At 35.3% G+C, this 19,398-nt stretch overlaps 1 protein-coding gene across 1 annotated transcript in view; it reads right to left on the bottom strand.

Moving 5' to 3' along the window:
- Positions 1–19,398, bottom strand: part of ATRNL1 (attractin like 1) — a 795,857-nt gene that overhangs the window by 411,593 nt on the left and 364,866 nt on the right. Inside the window, exon 26 of the mRNA XM_052660645.1 lies at positions 11,287–11,365. Within this exon, the coding sequence (XP_052516605.1) occupies positions 11,287–11,365 (79 nt within the window). The remainder of the gene's footprint in view (positions 1–11,286; positions 11,366–19,398) is intronic.

Below are 19,398 nucleotides of genomic sequence, written 5' to 3'. Positions count from 1 at the left end.
TATACAATTAGCCCATTTAAAGTATAAATTAAATGGTACTTAGTATAGTCACAGAGCTGTGCAACAATCAACACCAATTTAATTTTAAATATTCCCAATGACACAAAAAAGAAACTCTATACCTGTTAGTAACACCTTGCTATCCAGCTGCCACTCCTACTCTTCAGAAATCAGTGACCTCACAGCCCAAGGCAACCATGAAATTACTTTCTGTCTCTACAGATTTGCTGAATGCTGTCAAGGTTCACCTATTGTTGTAGCATCTATCAGTACCGCATTTTTTTCTAACATAGGGTTTGGTTTTTTCGACCCTCTATTGAAATTCTCATGTGATCAATGTCCTTAATTTTCTTTATTTGGTGTATCGTATTGACTGATTCTCAGATGCCAAACCAGTCTTGCATCCATGCGATAAATCCCCCCCTAGCCATATAATATAATTCTTTGTGTTGCTGGTATCAGTTTGTTAGTATGATCTTGAGGATCACAATGGATATTAGTCTGTGCTTGTCCTGTGATGCTGTGGTCTGCATCTGGTATTAGGATAATATTGGTCTCACAAACTGACTTAGGAAGTGTTCCTTCCCATTCTGATTTTTGGAAGAGTTTGCAAAGGACTGGCACTAGTTCTTTAAATGTTTTATAGGATTCACCAGCTAAGCCATCTGAACATAGATTTTTGTGAAATTTGTGAAATTTTTTAAAAATAAACTTCATTTTGTAATAGTTTTAGATCTATAGAAAAATTGCAAAGATTTTTTTCCAGAGAGTTTCAGTATGTCCCATACCCAATTTCTCTTATTAGCATCAGTTTGCATTAGTATGGTATATTTGTGACAATTAATGAACCAATATTTATTTAGTTAATAATTATTAGCTAAAGTCCATTATTTTATTCAGGTCTCTTCCTTTCTAAACTAGTATCTTTTTTGATGTTTCAAGACCCTTTCTAGGACATCACATTACATTTAATAGTTCTATCTCCTAAGGGTTTGATGAGCACTAATCAAGTATTTTTTTAGAATCAAGTATTGTTCCTTAACTAGGACTGACCGAATGTTTCACTCATGATCCAATTAGAGGCATAGGTTTTGCGGAGGAAGACCACAGAGATAAAAAAACCTTTCTTTTCATATCATATCAGGGCTACATACTGTCACCCTGACTGGAAGGCTACAGTCCACAGGGTCACAAAGAGTTGGACACGACTGTAGCGACTTAGCACATAGCACACATCACCATGACAAATCTTTGTTGACGTTGACCTTGACCACCTGGTTAAGGGAATGTTTGCCAGAATTCTCTGCTGTAATGTGACTCAGTTCTACTTTTTTTACCCTATTCCTCACTGTGTTCTTTGCAAGGAGTCACTATGTTTATCTCACAGTTAAGAATATCCAGTTAAGGGCAAAGTACCTACATAAAATTATTTTGCATTCTTCTTCACAGGACAACATCAGTTCTGCCCCATTTACTAATTTATTTAAAAACTTTTTATCAAGTATGGGCTCATTGATATTTATTTTATATACCTGGTTATAATGAAACATTACTGTTCAAATTGTTCCTATATGATCATGGGAATTGTTGCTGGTGGATCTACCGTTCCTTTGACATACTCACATCATTGTAGTGTTTATGTGGGTGTGTGTTTGTGTGTTTGAACAATTCCTAGCATTTTGGCACTACAAAAACTTCCAAACTCAATTTTTATATTCCCTGTCCCAGTCTTAGAACTGGCCAATTCTTGAAAACACCCTGGTTCCTTTCATCTGAAAACTGTATTAGAAAGAAAGGTCTGGGCACTATATGTGCTGGTTGCAGACACGACATTGATCTATCTAGTGAAATTTTTAAGAAAATTTTAACTTACTAATGTAATCCTTCTGTTTGTTACATGATTCAGATTTTATATGTCTTCATTGAATTTGTTTTGACAGTTTATGCATTTCTAGGAGTTTTCCATTTCAGCTAAATTATCTAGTTTGTTGGCATACAGACGTTCAGAACATACCTTTGGATGTCTTTTTATTTCCAGAAGGTCAGTAATAATTTTGCCTCGTTCATGTCCAATTTTAGTGATTTGAATCTTCTTTCATTCTTGCTTAGTGAGCTTTTTTGTCAATTTTGTTGATCTTCCAAAGAACCAATTTTCTCTTCACTGATTCTCTATTTCATTTTCTGTTCTTGATTTCATTAATTTTTCCTCCAATCTTTATTATTTCCTTCATTTTCTGCTACCTCTATATTTAGTTGGTTCTTTTCTAAGTTCCTTAACGTGGAAGGCTACCCTACTGATTCAATTTCTTTTTTCCTTTTAATACTTGCATGTGCAGCTATATATTTTCCACTGAGCACTGCTTCCGCTTTGTCCCATAAGTTTCAGAATATCATGTTTTCATTTTCATTCCTCTCAAGAATTTTTGCGTGTTTTGCTTCATATTCTTTTCTATTGTGGCTTATGGTAGGACACTAAATGTACTTCCCTGTGTTATACAGTAAGATCTTGTAGTTTATCTATTCTATATTAATATGTAGTAGCTTGTATTTGTGAATCTCAAATTCCTAATTTATCCCTCCCCCAAACACTCTGGCAACTATAAGTTTGTTTTCTATGTCTGTGAGTCTGTTCCTGTTTCATAAAGAAGTTCACTAGCGTCCTATTTTGGATTCCACATATAAGTGACATCATATGTTATTTGTCTTTCCCTGACTTACTTCACTGAGTATGAAAATCTCTAGGTCCATCTACACTGCTGCAAAGGGCATTATGAGTGTGTTAGTCGCTCAGTCGTGTCCAGCTCTTTGTGACCCCGTGGACTGTAGCCCACCAGGCTCCTCTGTCCATGGGATTCTCCAGGCAAGAATACTGGAGTAGGTTGCCATTTCCTTCTCCAGGGGATCTTCCCAACCCAGGGATCGAACCCGGGTCTCCTGCATTGTAGGCAGACACTTTATCCTCTGAGCCACCAGGAAAGCAAAGGGCATTACTTCATTCTTTTTTATGCTGAGTAATTTTACATGGTGTATGTATACCATATTGCCATAACCATTCATCTGTTGATGGACATTAAGGTTGTCTGACTATTGTAAAAACTGCTGCTATGAACAGAGGGACGCGTGTATATTTTTGAATTATAGTTTTCTCCAGATACATTCAGGGGAGTGGGACTGCTGGATCATATGGTAGCTCTATTTTTAGATTTTTAAGGAACTTCCATACTGTTCTCCATAGTGGTTACACCAATTTACATTCCAATCCACAGTGTAGGAGGGTTTCCTTTTATCTACACCCTCTCCAGCATTTGCTATCTATATATTTTTTAAAATGATGGCCACTCTGATCGGTATGAGGTAGTACCTCATTGTAGTTTTGTTTTTCATTTCCTTAATAATCAATGATGTTGAACATGTTTTCATGTGTCTTTGGATCACCTCTATGTCTTCTTTGGAGAAATGTCTGTTTAGGTCTTCTGCTCATTTTCTGATTGGGCTGTTTTACTTGTTATTGTTATTGAGCTGCATGGACTACTTATATATTTTGGAAATTAAGCCTTTGTGGTTCACATTATTTGCATGTATTTCACCCTAATCTGTAGAATATTTTTTAATTTGTTTTGTTTATGGTTTCCTTTTCAGAGAAAAAGCTTATAATTTCGCTTAGGTCCAATTTGTATTCTCCAATTCTGATTTTCCATTAGGTTCTCTTTTTTTATATAACTATGTTTTGTTATTGGTATTCTCTATTCAATGAGGTATTTCCATCCTCCTTTCCTGTCCTTCTTTAATCACTGTTTCCTTAGTTCTGTGGACATATTTACATTGGCTGCTCTGAAGTCTTTGTCAGTGAAATTTAACTGCAGAGTTCTCTCACAAGCAGGTTCTGTTGCCTGCTATTTGTCCTGTATGCACTGCAAAGCCATCTTTCTTTGCACAGCTGATAATTTTTTGTTGAAAAACACTGACATTTTAGGGAATAGATTGCAGCAACTCTGGATAGTGATTCTTTTCCTGCCCCCCACCCAACATACCCAACACTTGATGCTTTTACAAGCTTGTTTATGTAATAACAATATTGAGCTATTTTAATGAAGTCTGTTTTCTCTGCAGTGCAGCCTGTGGCCTTGCTCCATAGACTGGAGCTTTGGGCCTGTGCAGTCACCTGAGACGACAGTGGTTTGATCAGGGCTCCCTTTGACTGCTTCTTTCTAGATCTTTCTTTTTAGCTACCTGCTGTCTTTGGTATTATACTCAGCTGTGAGCCTCATGAATTAATGCCTGATTATTGCTTCTGATAATGCTCTAGGGCTTAAACTGCTCTGTAATCTGATCCACTTAATTTGGGGTCCACTGTAGGGAAAATGGCTTCCCATGTGGCTCAGTGGGTAAAGAATCAGCCTGCAGTGTAGGAGCCAGGGGTTCTATCCATGGGTTGGGAAGATCCCCTGGAGGAGGGCATGGAAACCCACTCTAATATTCTTGCCTGGAGAAGCCCATGGACAGAGGAGCCTTGTGGGCTACAGTTCATATGGATGAAAAGAGTCGTACATGACTGAAGTGACTGAGCATGCATGCAGGGATAATATTTGAAACCAGTGCTTTGATGTTTTTTACAACCCTAGGAGGGATCTTTGTCATGTTATATAGCCCTGGATCTTTCTAGTAAACTTCTAGCTGATCTATGATTTAGCTTGTTGGTCTCATGGAGAAATTAGTCTCTATTGATTACCACCACAATCTCTATTGTTTTCAAGAGAAGCTTTAGGGTTGAATTTACCTACAATTTGTTCCAAATAAAGTCAGTTCACTTAAAGGGACACTTTTCAGCTCTCCCTTCTTACAACCTTCTCTCATCCTAGGCAAAATTTCTATTCTACTGCTTCAGAGTTGCTGGTAGGAAGAGTGGCTCATCTCTCTCTTGATTAACTCATCTATTTCATGAAGAAGGTGCTAGAAAGGTATAACAGACTTCTGTGTACTAGCAGAAAGATAATGCTCTTGTGTCTCTTTCTTTTTCATAAGGGCACTATTCCCATCACAACTGTACCAACCTCATGTAAATTTAAATACCTTCCAAATACCTACCCTCCAAATACCATCACATTGGGGTTCAGAGCCTCAAATATGAAGCTGTGAGTGAACACAGTCAGTTTATAATATATTTGTATGCCTCAGGGCTTAACTCCCCTCTCTCGGTGATATCATCCAGTCTCATGATTTTATTTGCTCTCTATATCTATATTCTGAGATTCCCAAATTTGTCTCTCCTGTCCAGACCTATTTCCTTATCCAGAATCAAATTCAGCCTCCTTGACTGGTCTAATTATACATCCAATGTAACATGTAAAATTGAACTGTCAAACTTAACATGAAGAAATGAACTCATATCATCAAACCAATTTTACTTGCAATCAACTCCATCTCAGTTGATAGCAACTTTATCTTTACAGTTGCTCAGACAAAAACCTTGAAGTCACACTTGTTTTTATAATCCTTTGAAGTCATGTTTGGTTTATTTCTTTCTCACACCACCCCATTCATCTAATCCAGTTATTATCTTCAAGAAGTACTCATAGTCCAATCACTTCTTGCCATATACACTGCCACCTCTTGATCTGAGCCATCATCATCTCTCACAAGGTATGGTAATAACTACTTACTAGTCTCCCTGTGTCTAAAGGGTCTGTCTATAATTTAGTCTCAACACAGCAGTGGCTCTTATCAGTTTAAAAGCACATCCTTTTAACTCAAATCACTTACCTCCTCTGTGAAAAACCCTTCAATGTTTTTCTATCTCTCTAAGGGGAGAAGTTCAGTGCTAATGGTGCATATTATAATCAATTATGGGCTTAAAAATAGATACATCAATCTGAGACTCAAAGAAATTTTGATTTATGAATCAGGTGGCGGTGGAGTACTGGAGTGACACTCAAGGATACATAAATATATTTTTAAGATCTACAGGTGATTCCAAAGTACCTGCTAGACTGAGAACTCCTGCGTCAAAGTGGACATGGAAGAGGAAAATAATCCTAGATATATAGGAGCTGCTGTTACTACTATGAATGCATAATATAACATTAGTCATTCTTTATTTTACATATCAACAACCATAGCTAACTTTTGTTGTAGTCTGGTAAGTAATAGGCAGTGAGGTATTCAGCACATATTAACTTGTTTAGTACTGTAAACCTTATAAAGTAGGCCCAGTACTTTGGCCACCTGATGCGAAGAGTTGACTCACTGGAAGAGACTCTGATGCTGGGAGGGATTGGGGGCAGGAGGAGAAGGGGACAACCAAGGATGAGATGGCTGGATAGCATCACGGACTCGATGGACGTGAGTTTGAGTGAACTCCGGGAGCTGGTGATGGACAGGGAGGCCTGGCGTGCTGCGATTCATGGGGTCGCAAAGAGTCGGACACGACTGAGCGACTGAACTGAACTGAACTGACCATATTCTATTGACTCTAAGACATTGTTTTCATATTTTAATATCTCTCAAGTCTGATGTGTCTTACAATCAATGAAACTATACAACCAATACTGGCCAGATGGCAGTTATGATATAGTTGTCATTGCTTGTACAGACACAAACTTGATTATTCTAGTCAATAATATTATGTGAAATAAACAAAACATTTTTTCTTAAGTCAAAAAGTGATTTATGAAAAACTGAACTATGAATGTGAACAAGTTTTGGTAATAGCTTAACCAATTTATTTTGTGATGATATATAATAAAATCTGTATCTAACTAATTATTTAAGAGTCCTTTGAAGAAGTATAAAACAAATACTCTTAGTGGCAAGAGAACCATAATTAATAGGCAATGGTCTTTCTTTCTGTTACCTCAAATAATGATTGATTTGTATCGTAGTGTTAGAGTAAATGTTATCCAAATATAAGGTAATACTAAGGCCATTAACTGTATAGATAGACATTATATGAGCTCATTATTTAACAACTATTTTAAAACTTATTGCTTTTTGGACAAAGGAACATGTTTCATGGAAAGCTTTATCTAGATACTGGAATCTTTGACTATTAAAAGTAAAATGCAAATTCTTAAAGTACCAAGAAATTCTATAAGAAGTTTTATATAGTACCTAACTAATTAATTTTAATTTTTCCACCCAAAATAATATTTTCTCATTACTTTCTTCACTCTATGTCCACTCTCTTCTCTCTAAAAAAATTGGGTGTATTTCCAAATAGGTAGAACAACTTACTTTGTAAACATTGATTCATTGCATTAATAATATTTAGATGAGAACACATTTACTGCAAATTTACCCTCTCAGAGATGATTTTATCATAAATTATTTACTCATGGCATGTCTTTAGTAAAGTATAACAATGACATTAATTCTTCTCTAGGTTTTTTTTGTGACCACGAACAGATATAGAGAAAATAATTAATGTGCTTGCCTCAAGAAAAGTAGTTTGTTACTCAGAGCTACTAGATTCTATTTATGAGTTTTAGCTTATTATCTCTAACTCAAATTTCAGGTAGATTATGTTAAATTCTAATTTAGGCTCTATGCTATGTGATCGTGAAATGTGTAGGAAAATAGAGCAACATGAACACAAGATCAGTTACTCAGTGGACACTGTCTTATCCCCAATATTGTTCGTATTGATTTTCAAGCATTAGAGATGCATTATCATGCTATGAAAGATAAACAAATAATGTGATAATGATCTATAATAATATGTTTTATCCTTTAAAGAACAGTAAAGAGAATTAAAGAAATAAAAGCTCCTGGTATAGACAGGTAATCATTCAAAGACACAAACCCACTAGAAATATGAAGTTGATTAAACATAACCTTACTTTTGCTTACAGGATCTATTATTCCATAGATATTTCAGTTGGATTTTAATGGAGGCATAATACAGTTAAACCACCCAAAATAAATGGGAATAAATGTGTCAACTGAAAAAATTAACTTCTTCTAACTATTAAGATATGCACAATAGTTTCACTTATGTTAGTCAAATATAAGAGTAGATTTCTTTATTGCAAGGAGTAATCATAACATTTTAATGAGTGTGTGCCTTTTTATACCTATTAAAATCTCCAATTTCAGTTTAAGCATGAAAGTTATTAAGTACAGCAATGCTATTTTAAAAGTCTCCTTTTAACATATACTTGGTTCTAACAAATGTTTTTGTAATGTAATGACTATCTAAAATTAAATATGCTGCTGAAAATGAAGGTTTTCAAGACCTATGTAACAAGCATAAGCTATAAAAATGAACTAATTCTTCTCATATATAATAGTATTTCCACTGATCAATATCCACTTACTGTATCCACTCATTAGCATAGCACCCCCACATACACAAGTTTCATGTTTTTAATAGAGTTGTCACAGAAATGAGTTTTGAACTCTTATACGAAGAGGTAACATTAAAATTAAAGTCCTTTCTAGTTTCATTTTTGTATTTTTAAGAGCCCCTGAATTCCAAGAGGTATTATTTGAAGGCAGGAAATTATTAATGGGCTTCTGATATTAAAATTATAACATAAAATTCTATGTGTGTGTTTATGAGACCCAAATTTTCAAATAGCTAAAAATAAAACAGGAGTATGTCTTGTTTAATTAACACAATATATTTTTAAAATATTCAAAGATCATACTCATTTTAAAACAGTTCTTATATTTAGACAATCAAATAACACAATTTCTGTAACAAAATTATAGAAATACTAAAAAGGAAGAATCTTTTAAATGACCTTTATTTACTGTTGCAGATAAATTGTCATTCTACTGTTCACAGGGATCCTTTGCGGTTTATAATAACTGAAGTCTTAACACTTTAGAGAAAGCAACATCTCCATATAAAGAAAAAATATTGAGGTCTTTGAATGTTAGTGTTAATCTATTAGGTATGATTGAATAAAGACAGAAAAAAATACATTTTAACCTCCATTTACAGAAAGTCTATAAATGGAATTACCACATTTGTTACTACTGTGTAGTTAAAAGTCTCTGGGTCTTTAAAACCAAAATGACAATCTTTTAATAATTCAAAAATTACTAATTAAGTAGATGTCTGGTAGTCATCAAAATAATGTCATCTTTACCTTGGACATCAGCATATGATGGTTTCTAAGACATTTGGAATTTTACATTTAAAAGTCTTAATAAAATTATAAATGATAAAATTCCTCATAATATTTCTTAACATATGATATTGAAACATGACACGACCCTTCAACAGGACAGATTTTTAAATTTTTGTAGAGGTAGAAAATTAAATGCAAATATTATTATACTCTAAAAAGACTCATTACCTAGAAGATTTGGAAAGAAGGACATTAAACTGCAGATTATCAAGAAGACACAATAACATTTAGAACCACAGATAAGAACAGGTCCAGAGGTCCCTAACCGAGTTCACCCTTCCTAGTTTTCCTTCATTCTCAAATGTGCAACGCATACTTTGAAAGATTTTGACTGCCAGTCAAAAATTAAATATATTTATATATTTTTTATTTACAATTTTAAAAATCTTTATATATCTGTATTTTAAAAATTAAAGTAATTTCAGTTTGCTGGAGCATCCAATAATATTCAGTAAACATTACTGAGGTCATAGCTTAACCAAAAATAATTTGTCATTTTGAAAATTGTGAAAGTTTCATAATTAAATGAACAATTCTCAACATTTTTCTCAAATATTTAATAGCTTATAAACTTGAGTCATTAAATATAAACATTCCTACAGTTCTAGGAACCTCTAACTGAGATTAAGCTATATAGTACAATACAATCTCTTGAGAGGAAAGCAAATTCAATTAGACCACTCACCCAGCTAGTTAATGGCAGAGTTGTACACTGATCTTTCCATAATGCTATATTTATATAGTTATATTTTATAAACTGTAGAAATTAGATACTTAAACATTGCTAATCATAATGAAGTATGAACCCAGTCTCCCTGATTGCTCCTGACCTCTTTTTTAATGAATAGAGGCATAAAATGTCCCTTTTTCTCTTCCATTATGGAAGGTCTTCAAACTGCTTCATTTGTTTTTCATTTGTTTTAGCCTTCCTGAAGCGATACTTTTACCTTAACAAACTGCCTAGCATGTGTAGAAGATTTTTGATTTCTACACAGAACTCTTTTTGCAAAATATTTATATATTTACACTTTAAAAACTCCTTTTAAATTGGATTACTTTTTATCATACCATCATACCAAGTAAATTCTCACTGACATTGCACTGACCATATGCAGAAAATCAGAAAGGTGGAGGGAATTAGGATTATATGCAGGGAAGTGGTTTCAAGTTTGCAAACATAGGTAGGCACTGGATATTTGAAAACAGAATAATTAAGAAGAACTCATATTATTTACTAATCCTATAGTCTGGAATATTCTGGATTGTTTTTAAATATAACCCTTTTAATATGTGAAAATAAGTAGGTAAGCAATTATATCTTTGCTATACATCACTGCACAAAATTAAACATATAAAAATATACTGGGCAATGCAACAGCAAATAGAATGCTAATAATACTAATATTAATAGTAACAGACTAAAATAATATTAATAAAAACAGAAACTTGCTTTTCCATTATATAAAGCATAGAACAATAAATCTACTGTACACATGGGGTCCTCATATTATTTCTTTGCTCTTTTCAATTAACTAATATACACAAAGTTAAGAAACTATATTTGTATAATATATTTATATCATAAGCTGTTGTTCCGTAAGACTATTGCATTTTTTATCAATTTTAAGATTATAACAGATACACATGATTAATTCTGCTATAGTAATGTATCATATTGAGGGGCAATACAGACATACTTGGATTATCAGATACCCATGAAATGGAAAAAATTTGATTATCAAAAAATTCTATGAGATACCAACCAAAAAATTAATATTTATTGCCCAGAATATTCCTTTAAATTGGAACAGTTATAAAAATAAAAATAAATTATTTTTTATAATATAATTACCTAAATTAAAGTGAGTGAAGGTTATTTAATCAATAAAACTAATATTTCTTTTTGCTATAAATTCTAACACTATTTAGAAAAAACTGCTTTCAACTCAACAATGCTTCTACAGATATGCATTTAAAATGAAAGTGGCAAATTTTGCTCTAAAGCTTAAACAATGCAGATTGACTTGTTCAATCTTAATAAATGAAATTGATTTGAAAAACTCTATTTGAAAGGAGCATGTCAATTAAGCACTAGAGATCCATATGTTTGTCTGAATCTTTAAACAAAACATTAAGTAAATATTACTATTACCTCTCTCCGCCGAGAAGCCCAACATGTTTGCTTGATCTTCCATACCACAGCAGCCACCAATAATAAAGATAAAAAACAACTAGAAAATAAAACACAAATAAATTTTGCTTTAAACACTTGTACTATATCATGAAATAATAAAAGAATATGTAGAATATTTTAAAATATATTTAAGTAATCACTTTGCCTTGGTAAATATTCAAGAAAAAAAGGGTACATTAGAAATTTTTAAAACATTCTCAAGTAAAATCAAAGTATACAGGTAGAAAAAATTATTTATACTCCTTGAGATATAATATAGTCTGTCTCTCAGATTTTCTCTGTCAGAAGGAATGTAACTTAAAAATTCTCTTGGTTTTACACAGCAATAAATCTATCTAGAAGTGCTACGAGTCATAAATTCTGGCAATTTTATAAATTTAAAGATCACACATTTATTCATCTTAAATTATCAGCAACTATCTTATATCTGAGAATATGCCTATAGTTTTGAACTGAAGGTGATGTAGCCCTTTCCCCTCTGCCACTGCCCCGGACCTGGGACATTTAAAAACGTCTAGTCTATGTCTGATGCAGGATACAGCATGCTTGGGGCGGGTGCACGGAGATGACCCAGAGAGATGTTATGGGGAGGGAAGTGGGAGGGGGGTTCATGTTTGGGAACGCATGTACACCCGTGGTGGATTCATGTCAATGTATGGCAAAACCAATACAGTATTGCAAAGTAAAATAAAGTAAAAATAAAAACTAAAAAATAAATAAAATAAAAAATAAAAACGTCTAGATACGTATTGCTTTTGAACTGCAGTTTTGGAGAGGACTCTGACAGCCAGATCAAACCACTCAATCCTAAAGGAAATCAGTCCTGAATATTCACTGAAAGGACTGATGCTGAAGCTGAAGCTCCAATTTTTTGGCCACCTGATGTGAAGAACTGACTCACTGGAAAAGACCTTGCTACTAGAAAAGATTGAAGGCAGGATGATAAGGGGACAGCAGAGGATGAGACGGTTGGATGGCATCACCGACTCAATGGGCACGAGTTTGAGCAAACTCCAGGAGGTGGTGAGGGACATGGGAGCCTCACGTGCTATAGTCCACGGGATCGCAAAGAGTTGGACACGACTTATCAACTGAACAACAAAATACATGCCTGACTATCACAGTGGGAGAGAAGTACAACTAGACACTAGTGAGTACGGCCAGGGATGCTACCAAGTATCCTGAAAAGCACAGGACCGCCCCCAGTGCCAAAGAATTATTCAATCCAAACCATCAGTTGTACTGAAGTTGAGAATCCCTGTATATGCCAATGTGTAAATTAAGAAATAATTCAGTTACAATGTATGTACATGTGGTCAATACATATGAAGTATAATATGCCATAGACAATGATAATGGTGAATACACATTTTTAGCAGTACTTTGAGACTGATAAATCTCAAAATAAAAGATGTATGTGAATATGATTAATCAACCCCAGCCATACATTACTGTATCTTTTCTCTTCTTTTGCTCTGTGGTCAAAGATCATGCTATCAAAAGACCCAGAAGTGAATGGAATAGGGCCACTACAAATTCACTGGGCACTGGTCATTACAAAAAAAAACCTGGTCTTCACTCCTAAATGATAATTGTTGTATTCATCAATTGATTCACTCATGAGCAGTGTAAATGTTGACACTTTTTTCTCTTGTCAAATCCTTAAATATATTTTTTCTCCTTAAGTATATTTTTTTTCTCCTTGCCTCACTTAGAGATCTTAGAATATCTTTCAATGATGATGACAAACACAACTCCAGCACTGATACACTGAGTAGGAACACACTCCAGATAAGTGCTAGGTATGCCATACTGTTCTAAGAACATTTCCAGATAGGATATACTATTCTCATTTTAGAAAAGAACAATCCAATGCTCAGAGAAGTTCAAAGTAAGCTGCTTACAGTCATACAGAGTTTAAGTGAGAGAGCAAAAATTCAAAATGAGCCATGTAAGCCTCAAACTCTTTCCTCCCCACCTGTTAGGAACGCTGAGCTTGCACACTATCTCACAACCAGTTGTTTTACATATTCCCCAGGATCAACCACCGAGGTGCCTTTCTGGTTTTTACATAATTATCTTTCTCCCAAATATTTATAAACTCATTTATTCATCTAAATTCAATTTTTCAGAAGTGCTCAAGTCCCACATCTCCTAAAAAATAAAAAGCAATAACCCTATTTTATTAATCTTGAAGCTTTCTCTAGTTGACTGAGCAAGTGGTCCACGTAGCCACTGCCATGTCAATCTTCTAATAACCTCGTCTTATTTAGTATCTTATAAAGTTGGTATCTAATTTTTATACTAATAAAACTGTTGGTATTGATAATTAATGTTTCTATAGTATGCAACATTTTAGTGACTACTTTCCTCACTTTTTAAAAATTAAATAAACTAGTCTTTTTCTCTATCAAATGACTTTTACTTCTCAATTGACAATACCAAACATCCATTCTTTTGCTTCTGAACACTTTATTTTCTTGGCTTCCTTTCATCCTTCTTGACACTCTATGGGATCAATGAAGGTAGACTGCATTCCAGATTCCTTGATTTAAACTATGGACATCCCTGAAATTTTATTCACAAAACCATGTTGCTATCTACTCTTGCTCTCAGAGAAAGAGGTCAGTTACTATCATGGCTTCAAGAGAGACCTCAATTGGAATCATTACCAAATAAAAGTCATTAAACCTGCTAAAGTGAGAATATCTTATCATTAGAAGAGACCTATGGTTTTAGAAAAGGCAGAGGAACCAGAGATCAAATTGCCAACATCCACTGGAGCATGGAAAAAGCAAGAGAGTTCAAGAAAAATATCTATTTCTCTTTTATTGACTATGCCAAAGCCTCTGACTGTGCGGATCACAATAAACTGTGGAAAATTCTGAAAGAGATGCCTGACCTGCCCTTGAGAAATCTATATGCAGGTCAGGAAGTAACAGTTAGAACTGGACATGGAACAACAGACTGGTTCCAAATAGGAAAAGGAGCACATCAAGGCTGTATATTGTCACCATGCTTATTTAACTAATATGCAGAGTACATTATGAGGAACACTGCACTGGAAGAAACACATGCCAGAATCAAGATTGCCAGGAAAAATATCAATAACCTCAGATATGCAGATGACACCACCCTTATGGCAGAAAGTGAAGAGGAACTAAAAAGCCTCTTAATGAAAGTGAAAACGGATAGTGAAAAAGTTGGCTTAAAGCTCAACATTCAGAAAACGAAGATTATGGCATCTGGTCCCATCACTTCATGGGAAATAGATAGGGAAACAGTGGAAATAGTGACAGACTTTATTTTGGGGGGCTCCAAATTCACTCCAGATGGTGACTGCAGCCATGAAATTAAAAGATGCTTACTCCTTGGAAGGAAAGTTATGACCAACCTAGACAGCATATTCAAAAGTAGAGACATTACTTTTCCAACAAAGGTCCATCTAGTCAAGGCTCTGATTTCTCCAGTAGTCATGTATGGATGTGAGAGTTGGACTGTGAAGAAAGCTGAGCACCGAAGAATTGATGCTTTTGAACTGTGGTGTTGGAGAAGACTCTTGAGAGTCTCTTGGACTGCAAGGAGATCCAACCAGTTCATTCTAAAGGAGATTGGTTCTGGGTGTTCTTTGGAAGGAATGATGCTAAAGCTGAAGCTCCAGTACTCTGGCTACCTCATGCGAAGAGTTGACTCATTGGAAAAGACTCTGATGCTGGGAGGGATTGGGGGCAGGAGGAGAAGGGGACGACAGAGGATGAGATGGCTGGATGGCATCACCAACTTGATGGACATGAGTTTGGGTGAACTCCAGGAGTTGGTGATGGACAGGGAGGCCTGACGTGCTGCAGTTCATGGATTCGCAAAGAGTTGGACACGACTGAGAGACTGAACTAAACTGAATGAGATTTAGTTCAGACTCCCTCCCAGGAAAGAAATTCCCAGCAGAACCCCAGAGCCTAATTAAATATTTGTGGTAGCTAAGAAGATGCTGACTCATGTTAGTGCACTTTATTTTTAAGATAATAGCTCACACTGCCGGGAGCCAGCACAAGGAATCCCGCCTGCGGCAAAGGTCATGAGGTTAAGGGGCCCGACAGGCAAAGGCGTGTTGGGCCTTAAGGGAGCCTTGCTGGATTTGCTCGTGCATCTGCCCCAAAACCAGAGTCTGCCTGCTTTACTGTGTTATGCTTTCCACCTCCTCTTCTGACATTAACAGGGGGCTGTCCCCCCACCACCTTTTTCTGGAAAAAGTTAATTTAGAGCTTTTAGATAATAAGTCTCCTGGGCATAATAAGAGTGTTTCAATCCAAAAACCCCTCTGATGGCTTTCTAGCCTGCCTGCCGGACTCTTACAGCTTTGCATGTGATTGTTTGCGGCCTCCCGACCGCGAGAGGCACAGGAAGCTTAAAACGTCCTAGGAATGTAGGGGCTTCCAAGGAGTCAAAATCACTTAGAATAGGACTGATTAAGGGTTTCATTTGTTGAGCCAATACTTGCTGCCAAATTTTCATATCTTTTATTTGTAGATATAGTTGGTATATATAAAAAACAGGTATTAGCCTTGGTATTAGCAACATTAGATCTTTGAGTTAAGTACTTTCTTTGTTATAACCCACCGCACCTTTGTTCTACAGGAATGTAACTTTATTTAGTATTTTGAGGGGGATGCAGATTAAAGAAAAAACACTTCAAGGGAAGAAGAGTTTTCTGGTTGATAGACATTTAGGAAAAGAGCCATAAAAATGTTAACAGGCGTCTTGGCCAGAACATAATGTAAACCACCTGAGACCTCTTGTATATGGGAAGGTATGCAAAACGAAAGCCTGGTCTCATTAAGGGTCAGGACTGCTGCCCCTGCATAACTCTGCATATTCCATTATTTCTTTATGTACACTTTGGGTGTATAAGCTGCTTTTGAAAATAAAGTTGTGGGTCTGGCACCAATGCTTGGCTCCCCCATGTCATTCTTTTCTCCTTTTTCTGGCTGAATTCCCATCTGGAGTGTGGAGGCTCACCGTGTCTACTTATTTGCCCTGGCTTCTAAGACCCACGCGAGAGGGAGCCCAAGGCGGGGCACCCTCTGCTATTCAAGTGGGCGCTGGTGGCCTACGTAGACGGTGCAAGTTCCTTGTCTTGGAACTTTATTGGTTCTCCGCATAAACCAAGTTACTCAGCCTCTTTTCTCCACTAATTTTCCTACTGCACTATTCTTTCCTAATCTCTCTTTATATCTCTGAGTAAATAAGTCTTTCCTTGCCTACTCCATCCCCGCTTCAAATTCCCTGGATCCACCGGGGCTGGACCCCAGCATCACACTATAAAATTTTCTATTAACCTTTCTAAGTTTAATTAATCAGTGCTGCTTCTGTCTCTGGGTTACACTGAATCAGTCATTTCCTTCTTCTATATGCTAATACTTCTTTATATAGTTGAAGACACTCACATGATTCCTCTAGCCCAGTGGTTATCAATCAGGAGAGTTTTGCCTTCCAGGGCACATTTGACAGTGGCTGGAGACCGTTTCGGTTGTCAACACTTGGTGGACACAAGTGGATGCTGATAAATATGCTACAATAGAGAGGCCAGTCCACCTCCCGATCACAAAGATTTTCCCCAGCCCAAGCTGCCAACAGTGTTAAACCCTGTTCTAGTCTGAATTACTGGCACAGCAGTTACACTTCCCATGTTATTTCCAGGTTAACATGAAACTGTTGAAATATGGTACTGAGAATTGATAATTTATATATAATCTAAGGATCCATTTATCTGAATTTAAGTCCTACCCTATAAGAATTTTAACAGACGAGATAAATCTGCCATATACAAACGGAACTCAAGAATAACATTCATAATAAAAGGAACTAACATCTACTGAATAATATGTACCAAGCACAGCATGACGTATTTCACATGCATTAATTCTTTCATTACCACAATCACACATGATATAGATTCAGTAAAATAAAGTAAAAATAAAAATTAAAAAAAAAGAAAAAAATTTGCTTAGATACTTGGTTGTACTAGACACAGACTAAGAGAAAAAAAAAAGATGACTTTCAATTATTAATTCATCCACCCATATAATTGCGTGTCTATGGATCTATTTACTCTTCAAACTCCAATTATCTCAGAATGTTTTCAGAGTAGAAAAATGACTCTTTTATTTTATTTTTACAAGAGGTATGTGTTCCTTTTAGTCTGTTTCTCTGCCATGTTTGGAATATACTGATAAATAATAATTAACTATGCCAAGAAGTGGAGCAAGACATAATCTGTAAGACTATAAATTCCATGCTCATAAGAATACAAACTGTTTTTCTTGAGAATGAAAGAGAAAATAATTGATGACCTTGAACAAGTTACTTAATTTTTCTGTAAAAAAAATTTAATAAATAAAAAATAAAGATGAGAAAGTTGAGGTCATGAAGTATTTATGTAAATTGCCAAAGTTATCAAAGTCTTAAATTTCAAGTCCTCCCCTTTATGTTGCCTTGTCTATTATTTTCCAGCTAAAATGTCAAAACACATTCAATTTTATCATCCTTTATACTCAGTCGGACATCACATCTTGCCAACTGTTTCTCTCACAATGTCTGCAGTAGTAGGCAATAGTATAAGCACCAAAATCCATTCACATTTAATGATTAAACACAACCTAAGTACCAATAAAAAGTATTCATATTTGATAATCAGTAATTCACAATATCCTCCCCTCCAAAATTGTTACATGATCAAGGTTCAATTTAGGACAGTAAAGACTTCTCAAATTTCTCCATTCGGAACTTAATCTTTCTGACCTAAATTTCATGACACAGGTAAAGAGTGTTACTTTTGTAACGATACAGAAAGCCAGTATAAAATTTTTCAGTTTTAATGATTTTTTCTCCTTGAGAAGAGGGGATATACACTTTAGGGGTCTGCATGTTTTCTATGTTAATTCATACTAGATTGGTAATAAAATGTAAACAGAGATTATCCTGATGAGAAATTGGTAAAATCAATAAATAGCTTAAGCAAATTTTCTTCTAATATTCTAATAACCTCCAATAAATATTAAAAATTCAATAAAAATATATCTCAATTCCTGGCATATAGTACTTATCATTAAACCTTTACTAACTGAATAAAATGTGTTAATTGATATGAGTATCTTATCATTTTTTTTGAAACTGAATGCCTTTGTTGGCATTATTATCCTTATGGCAAAGTAAATACTTCATAAAGCTTTTCTATCTCTACTAAACTACACAGCAAATAAAACTTACAGTTCTTATTAAAAATCTACATAAAATAAAATCCAACTAATTAAGGACTTTCACTTTATTAAAGTGAAGTTGCTCAGTCGTGTCTGACTCTCTGAGACCCCATGGACTGTAGCCTACCAGGCTCTTCGGTCCATGGGATTTTCCAGGCAAGAGTACTGGAGTGGGTTGCCACTTCCTTCTCCAGGGGATCTTCCCGACCCAGGGATCAAACCCAGTGTCCCTCATTGTAGGCAGACGCTTTACCGTCTGAGCTTCCAAGGAAGCTGTTATTCACTTTATTAAGAGGCAAACAAATAAATGAAAACACTTAACTCAGACAGCATAATTGAAATGCTACACTCATCCTTTTGTGACTGTTACAAAATGCCAGTATCTACTGACAGTCCTGGAAGCCTGAAGAATGACAACGTTTTCATCAGTCTAATTTCACTGGTGGCACAGTGCCCTATGTACCACTCTGCCCCTTCCACCTGTTCCCTTTTGCACACTGAACTTTCAGTGAGTAATACATGAACTTTGTATTATTATTATCTAAAGTAAGCAAGATTCTGGGTTTATCTGCTCCAATTAGCTTTTCCCTACTATATTTCCTACGTGAAAGGTCTTAATGGGCAACATCAAACATCCTTTAATCTAATATTGCAGCAAGTTTGTCAGATAAAAATTAGTTTTGCTGCTGTCTTTCATATCTTGTTTTCTATTGTATTTTACAATAGCTTGGATTGTTCCTTCGTATAGGTATCACGGAGTGGGGCAGGGGTACAGGAGGTAACTGGGCTGTCTTTTTATTTTTTTTTTAAGTCT

The sequence above is a fragment of the Budorcas taxicolor genome, chromosome 23 (assembly GCF_023091745.1).
Source record: "Budorcas taxicolor isolate Tak-1 chromosome 23, Takin1.1, whole genome shotgun sequence".
NCBI classification, from domain to species: Eukaryota; Metazoa; Chordata; class Mammalia; order Artiodactyla; family Bovidae; genus Budorcas; species Budorcas taxicolor.
The sequence above is the reverse complement of the archived record's forward strand: the minus strand, read 5'-3'. Positions and strand labels throughout refer to the sequence as shown.